At 37.2% G+C, this 8590-nt stretch overlaps 1 protein-coding gene across 1 annotated transcript in view; it reads right to left on the bottom strand.

Moving 5' to 3' along the window:
* Positions 1–545: 545 nt before the first annotated feature.
* Positions 546–8590, bottom strand: part of cpsf3 (cleavage and polyadenylation specific factor 3) — a 59308-nt gene continuing 51263 nt past the window's right edge. The window contains exons 16-18 of the mRNA XM_073056884.1: positions 8459–8528; positions 6312–6411; positions 546–1033 (exon numbers count right to left, since the gene is read on the bottom strand). Of these exons, the coding sequence (XP_072912985.1) occupies positions 929–1033; positions 6312–6411; positions 8459–8528 (275 nt within the window). The 3' untranslated portion in view covers positions 546–928. The remainder of the gene's footprint in view (positions 1034–6311; positions 6412–8458; positions 8529–8590) is intronic.

The raw sequence follows: 8590 nt of genomic DNA, 5'->3' as shown, positions 1-8590 counted from the left end.
GACGGGGTCACATTTAGAGTGAGTAAATGATATTCTTAACATAACGACTTGTTAACCTTCGGAGCCCGAATATATTACTGAATATATTCAAAACTGAGATTGACAGAGGGAATCGGAGGGTAGGAAGTTGGACAACGTACAGGAGCAGCTGCAAACTTATCGACTTGAGAGTTTAGACAAGGCAAGTCGTTTAGACTTTAATCGTTTCCTTGTTGCCTTGCTTCTTCTGGACTAAGGCCTTGAAATAAGGCAAAGTCCGCATCAAAATAGTGTATTTGATCCCGTTAAAATGTATCGATGTTCAAGATCATTATTTTGCAAATACTGCTATTCATGGAAAAATAATATTAATTACATGAGTAATGAGTAGTTCATGTTAGGTAGAGCAACTTCAAAATGAACAGTTTCAAAATCTCCACCCTGTTTCTTTCTTCCCATTAGGTCTAGGTAGACAATAAATCACATGATAAATGTGATTTATTCCATAATTTGTCAGTAATTCTATCGTTTTATATATATTCTAGGAATTTCAACTCTTGCATTAGTCCATTTGAACAAATATTGTTTATTTTTATTTTTAAAACATGTCTGTCTTCTTACTAGGGCCCCAAAAGATATCCCAAAACACATCTGTTTTAGTTGATATTTTGTTTTATTTTACAAAACTGAAAGATGATGTTGAAGTCACATCAACAGTCTTTGGACTTTTGGAGGTAATTAATCAGATTTTCCTTCAAACAGCAGTTGGTCTAGTTCTATACATATAAAGTCAGCTTAAGAGTTGCAATGGAATGCACATTTTCAGTTTGTTCAAACTACATGGATTCATTTACATCACTTGCACAAAGGACTCGCCTGACAAAAAGAGGTTATTAAATGTTGAAGGCAAACAGAATGCAGTTCATATTTATCACAGGTTTTCTCCATTTCAAGAGAGTTCTGGGTGTATTGTTTCATAAAGCCGCTGCACTGCCACTTCCACCATTTCCCGGAGTGGTTCATCCTCGACACTGCCCTCTTCACACACAACCATCTGTGGGCAAGAATGAATAGAATTATGTATATGTAGAAAGAGCTAAGTTTAACAAAACTGCCCCAGTGCACCAGCTTTTCCTCTTTAAAAACTCTCCCGCACAGGTTTCCTGTCATCAACTTTAAATAGCATCCCCCACCCAAAAATAGGTGCCACATGTTAAATTAATAGACAAAGTGTATGTTACCAAGTTTAAACAAATCTATCAGCCTCAATGGGAATACTATATAGTTAAATACCTTTTCTCCCCGATTTATTGCTTTTAATCAACTCCAAACTGAACAAAGAATACTCAAAGAATCCAGACAGTTTTTATTTTGTTATTTAGTCATAGATGCATAAAACACTGCAGCACAGAAACAGGCCTTTTGGTCCATCTAGTCTATACTCTAGGGAATAAAGTCATAACCTATTCAACTTTTCCCTATAAATCCTTAAATCCTGATAATATCCTTGTAAATTTTCTCTCCACTTTTTCAATCTTACTTACATTCTTCCTGTAGGTAGGTGGCCAAAACTGCACACAATACTCCAAATTAGACCTTGTACAATTTCATCATAACATCCCAACTTCTGTATTCAATACTTTGATTTATGAAGGCGAATGTGCTAAAAGCTCTCTTTACAAGCCTATAACTGTGACACCACTTTCAAGTAATTATGGATCTGTATTCCTAGGATCCCTCTGTCCTACCACATTCCTCAGTGTCCTACCACTCACTCTCTAAACCTGCCATTCTTGCCTTTTATTTCTATTAATCTTGGTTAAAAAGTCCCTGCTGTTATTACATGATCTTTAAAGATCAGGTCTGTGGAAATAAAAGTATGTTATTTATAATATCAACAAAATGTATTTACAGATGAGAAAATCATAAATTTCGAGCACAAGAATATCACCAGCTGTGTTCAATAATGATTTTTACCACCTAAAAACATATTTGCCAAACTGAAAGCTTTCTTCCTCTGCTCACAGACCATAAGACCATCAGGTCATTCAGCTCATCAAGTCTGCTCCATTCCATCATGGTTGACTTATTATCCCTCCCAAACCCATTTTGTCTTCTCCCATAACCTATCAACCTACGCCTTAAATATACCCTATGACAGGGGTATATTTAAAGCCTACACAGCTGTGTGTGACAAAGAATTCCACAGATTCACTAAAGAAAAATTTCCTCATCTCTGTTCTAAACTGACATCTGTCAATTCTATGGCTGTACCCTTTCATTCTAGACTCCCCCACTATAGGAAACATCCTCTCCACATCGATTCTATCCAGATCTTTCGACAGTTAACAGGTTTCACTGAGATCACCCCTCATTCTTCTAAGCTCCAGCAAGTACCGGCCCAGAGCTATCAAAGGCTCCTCACATGTTAACCCTTTCATTTCTGAGATCATTCTCATGAACCTCCTCAGGATTCTCTCCAATGCCAGTAAATTCTTTCTTAGATTAGGGGCCCAAAACTGCTCATGATACTCCAATGCAGTCTGACCAATGCCTTATAAAACCTCAGCATTACATCCTTACTTTTGTATTCTAGTCCTCCCAAAATGAATGTTAACAATGCATTTTCCTTCCTTACTACAAGTTAATATTTAGGGAACCCTGAACGAAGACCTCAAAGTCCCTCTGCACCTCTAATGTTTGAATTTTCTCCCCATTTACAAAACAGTTCACACTTTTATTTCTTCTGCCAAAATGCATGACCATGCACTTATTTCCACATAAGGAAGGTTTTTTACTCAGAGTGTGGTTGGTGCTTGGAACCAACTGCCTGAGTCTGTGGAGGCAGATATACTAAGGAAATTTAAGAGACTACAGACAGGTATATGGAGGAATTTAAGGTGAGGGGTTATATGAGAGGCAGGGTTTAAGGGTCAGCACAACATTGTGGGCCGAAGGGCCAGTACTGTGCTGTACTGTTCTATGTTCTATTACTCCAATCTGTCAAAGTCCTTCTGCAGACTGCATGACCATCCAATTAATAATGAAGTACGGTCAATTTTTTGGTACTGTAACTACAGAATAAGTAACTTTAGACAGATTGAAATAATTTTACTGGCACACTCAAGACTTAGTTGAAATAAAACCCATCTCATCAATATTCATATGAACTTCAGTTCAGTATCTCTATATTATGAGACTGGTACAATCACAATGGGCGTGTGTGGTATATAAACAATTTGTGTAGATGGGGTAACATTGTGTAGAAGTAATATAATCATTTTTAAAGAAAAAGGATGCTTTAGAGTGCAATTCATTTTGTATTAGATCCTCCATGCAAAACTCAGAATAAAAACTGAAAACGTCACCTACTGAATAGGACATATGGGGCATCACTAAATCAACAAAATTATAATTGGTGTTAACGAAAATTACCTTGGATAGTTAAAATTCTTGCTGTACATGAATATAAAGTAGTTGTATTATCATGTGAGATATTCCAGATGACCTCATAATACCCAAAATATTGATGAATGAGCCTTTTAACTGAAATTAAAAGTCAGGCTATTTAGACTGGGAGGAGGAGGTAAAAAGGGGAAGTTGAGTTCTCCAGCTCTAAATTGCTGCAGCTGCATACCAGTGCTGGCTGCTAAACTCCTAATCCACAATAAAATTAATCCATAATCAAATCTAAGTTATCCATGTGCACAAACTGACTCTCAATAAATTCAGGTAAAGGAACACAATCTCTATATGAAAAAATTGTTGCCAGCAATTCATTTGCAATCTAAATGAAAAACAGGAAGATGCATTTATATACGGTACTGCTGTTCATTATTTTGAATGTTTAAAGTAACTTTTTATAGGTAATGAAACACTTCTGAATTTTGGCTACTGTGGAAAGGGAAATATAACAACTAATTAGTGCATAGCAAACAGTCATGAAGTAATGATCAAATAATCGGTTTTAATATTGTTGGTCAAATGATAATATTCCCAGATTATTTAGAAGGTACTTGGGTTTGTTTTTACTCAAGGACACTTTTAATGTCTTATCTGAAGAGACACATTTCCCTCAGGATGGGCTTTGCACTTCATGGGAAAGGATCTTGTCTTGATAGGCTTAGACCAATACTCAGTTTACTGGTGGAACTCGGTGGGTCAAGCAGCTTTTGTGGGAGGAAAGAGATCGTTGAAGTTTCAGGTTGAAAGTCTGGATCAGGATCCAAAACGCTGACAATTCCTTTCCTCCAATTGACGCTGTTCCTGCTGAGTTCCTCCAGCAGACTGTTTCTCTAGATTCTACCATTTGCAATCTCGAGTGTGCTGCCACCATGCTGTGACTAGAAACAACACTTAACACCAATACACAGAACTGTACTATAAGGACATCTCTGGGTACAGAACAGGATCCATTGAAAGACATCCATAAGTTACTTTTGTCCACAAGTATGAAAAGCACAATTTCACAATACAGTAATCATACTTACACAGTATTGTAATGAATGGTGTTTATGAGGGCTAATCATTACAAACATATACAGTTTCCCTATCTAGTTACAATGGTACAGAATCAGGATGTACCATGGTCAATAGCTGGTTTCAATAGGCTTGGAGTATCAATGCATTTTACGTTGTTTAATAGAGCATCAACATTCAAGTTTCAATATATGAGATTGCTTGTCAACTTTCAAGACAACTCTAAGTGTCCTCTTGTGGTGAAGCTATCAACCTATGTTCTTAATGACTACAGGAAGATTACATGTAAACAGGTATTTTCCCTCAAGACATTCTCATTTGAAGTTAATAATATTTATGGGAGATTGTTCATTAGCTGGGTGTCTATAAGTCAGGCATTCATAACCTGGGGAGGGCCTGTATCACTATACCAAATTATCCTTACAATCCCTCCCCTCTACTTCAGACAAATCGCTAAGAACCAGTTTAATATTGATGGTAATATTTAAACACTAAATACATTTAACTATTGAATATATCACAATTATAAGGCCAATTTAGAAATGTAGAATGCTTTCTGAAACTCAAATTACATCATGGAGATAGATCACAATAAGAAACAATACATGACTGCTCCAAAACTATTTGTTAAATTAATTTGAATAAAAATGCTGTGATCAGAAACTTTGTGGATATGAACTTAAAGTCTAGCTGAAGTCAACGTGTTACACTTATCAATCAATCTTCTCTCTGTAGTCCTCGCCCAGACATGTGTGTAACAACCTACAAGTCTACTTTATGGTGTGTGGGATGTTTGGGGATACCCCCAGAAGTTTAAAATGCATGAACAAAACTGATAATATTCCATGGCACATTAAAACTGATTCCTTATTCTTTTTAGAAGTTTTAGCATACCAAACCAAACATAAAAATTTGATATTTCCACAGAAATTTCAACTATAAATCAGTGACGCAAAACACTAAACCAGCTTGTTTATTCTTCTGAAATTGACACGTTATGCAGATTTGCTGCCTTTTCTATTTGTTAACTCCCAGTGCAATTAGGTGTACTGAAAGAAGCTGCTTGATGCGGTTTTTACTCAGCCCAGAAGAGAATCTGAACATGCAAAGGATGCCATTGTGATGTGGTTCTATTTGGCTTTTCCTACTGACTACGCACATTTCCTATAGAAGGAGGCAGGTTCTGAATCCGCAGTCTTATGGATCTGCTTATGCAAACACCACCAAGCCAGAACTAATACCTGTGGCATTGTTTTAGTTATTCAACAGGTATTAAGCAGTAGATACAGCTCAGTCCATTACAGGTAAAACCCCCCACTCCACTGAGCACATCTACGTGGAGTGCTGTCGCAGGAAAGCAGCATCCATCATCAGGAATGCCCAACACCCAAGTCATACTCTCTTCTCATTGCTGCAACCAGAAAGAAGGTACAGGAGCCTCAGGACTCACACCACCAGTTTCAGGAAGTTATTACCCCTCAACCATCAGGCTCTTGAACCATTGGGGATAACTTCATTCAACTTCACTTGCCCCAGCACTGAACTGTTCCCAGAACCTATGGATTCACTTTGAAGTGTTCTTGATATTTATTGCTTATTTATTATTATTATTCTCTTTTGTATTTGCAGAGTTTGTTGTCTTCTGTACATTGGTTGTTTGGCCACCCTCTTGGGTGCGGTCTTTCATTGACTCTATTATGATTCTTTGATTTACTGAGAATTCCAGCAAGAAACCGAATCTTAGGGTTGTACATGGTGACGTACATGTACTTTGATAAATTTACTTTGAACTTTGAACAAAAGCACTCCTCCCATCCTGCATTTAGCCGGTAATAAAGGCTCTGAATACTTACCTGTGTATCTAGAGAAATATTTGCTGCTTTTCCATCCACTGTTACTGAGAGAGTATTGCCAGTTTTAGATTTTGCTACACAATCCTGGCCAAACATATCCCTAAAAAAAAAAAACAGGAAGTCAATTTTGTAGGCAAAGACCATTTTCAAATGAACACAAAAACATCACAACTGGTCTTTTCATTTTTCACATGAACTGTCACAAAGGGAATTCTATGGAATAGTTCAGACAACATGGAATTTAGCAGCAATGCCAATTAATACAGTGGATTCTGGTTGATTGGGATATTTTAGCCCAATTAACTGACTGTCCCAATTAGTCAAAGTTTCATGGAAATAGTTTAAAAAGTATAAAAAGGACAAACTACCATTTAACTGAGTAACAAATTATGTATTTAAATGAAATACAGAAGACATTGGAACACTAGCAATGGTACTACACTACTATAAAACTGTGTATTTGTTCTTAATAGTTACCGATGGAAGAATTCATTCAGTGTACACTGCCGTGTATGGGGTGTCCAGGGATGGGTAGCACCTCTGGTGATGGGACTTACTGTGTCCATTCTGAGACAGCTCACTCACCTTTGGTCTCCACCGGATACCTATGGCTCCAACTAGCTATTTGCATGTGCCAGTGGCCACACCCTGGTGTATTGCTTCAAGGTGGCTAAGCCAGGTGAGAGTAGCCAGTGGGCCTGATTCCCCAGTAAAATAGGGACATGTCTGTCCTAGCATGTGAAGTCATCTCCAGCAGATTGGGTTGATGAAATCAACAATGAGACCCAAAAGCCAAGAAGGTGGCTCTGAAACGCTTCATGGTGAGGGAAGGGCATGACCAGGCACAAAAGAAGTCACGGTTACCTACTGCAACCAAGGAAGACCCCAGTTTGTGATAATTATTTATACCACTGGACCTGAACTTCAGAGGTCGAGAGTGGAACTGTTGCAGTGCAAAAGTTTTTCCTCTTTAAAAACTCTCCCGCACAGGTTTCACTGTCATCATCCAATACAATGGACAACCACACACTGCTGCCTTCTTTTGACTGACTGTGAGGGAACAAAATTAGTGCAGACACCTAGTGCCTTCATACAATGCTCTTGACAATTGCATCCTCCAAATCTTCATTTTCATTGTAACATTCAAGATGACTGTCGATAACTTCAAATTTCTCATAGTTTCTAACTTATTGAAGTTGTGAAATCCTTTCATTTTCACTTCCTGTTGTTTCTGACATCTCTAAGCCTGATTGCTTGAAACCACAATGAGCAAAATAATTCTAAATTGTCTTACTGATAATTTCTCACCATTAATGACAAAATATCACTGCTTTTTGAATACAAACACACAAAACTGATGCTATTTAAAAACTGATCACTCAAAACATGGTGTAGTTTCAAATAGCCACACAATTTCATGTGACTGACGCTAGTTAGAAACTGTTTGACAACAGTGTCCTGTTCCAGTTAAGCGGCATGGTGTCCCAAATAAATGAAGGGAATCCCAGCTATTTTCTCAATTAGATTTTGTTCTTTAAGAGTTGTCTCAAATAAGTGGCTGCCCAATTAAACAATGGACCAAATTAACCGGAATCCACTGTATACTCTTTATTTAAAGTGTAGTATTATTAATTTTTAGATTGAGTTTTACATGTGATAGTATTTATCACACTTGCAAATGCAGTAGATCTTAAGCAAGAAAAGATTCACACCCATTTTTCACCTGACAAGTACAAACTATCACTAAGGCTTATATGGAATGGAGGAGAAATCATTCCATGCCAGGTGAATTAACTTAATTAAGCACAATATTTGGGAATCATGATCCCAGAAGCAAGGATATTTTTGTTGGAAAAAAGTCAACACAATCTGGATGTTCACTTGCATACTAACAGAACACAAACTGCTGATTGTAAAGATTCTTATGGGAGCTGCTTCTGTAGTTAACGTAGGTAAATGAAACTGTAGGTAGAAATCATATTCCGCTGTTGAGTTAATTGTATTACAACTATTTTGCCACATTTGTTATTTTCCACTGTAAAAATTCAACATCACAGTAAGTACAGTACAAAATTCTGCCTTGTAGAACAATACATCCAGTAGAGAGACAGAAGTTTACAGAGTTCAAACAATATGAAGTGACTTACTCCAGCATGATCTGCAACCTCTTTGTGTATGTTTCCTTGTCAACTTTTTTGTTTGCACTTTGTTGCATGACTAAAGAAAACAGGAAAAGTTAAGCACTCATTTATTCAAGAACTTTAAGGAGCAAATCAGAA

This window comes from Hemitrygon akajei, chromosome 9 (genome assembly GCF_048418815.1).
Source record: "Hemitrygon akajei chromosome 9, sHemAka1.3, whole genome shotgun sequence".
NCBI classification, from domain to species: Eukaryota; Metazoa; Chordata; class Chondrichthyes; order Myliobatiformes; family Dasyatidae; genus Hemitrygon; species Hemitrygon akajei.
The sequence above is the reverse complement of the archived record's forward strand: the minus strand, read 5'-3'. Positions and strand labels throughout refer to the sequence as shown.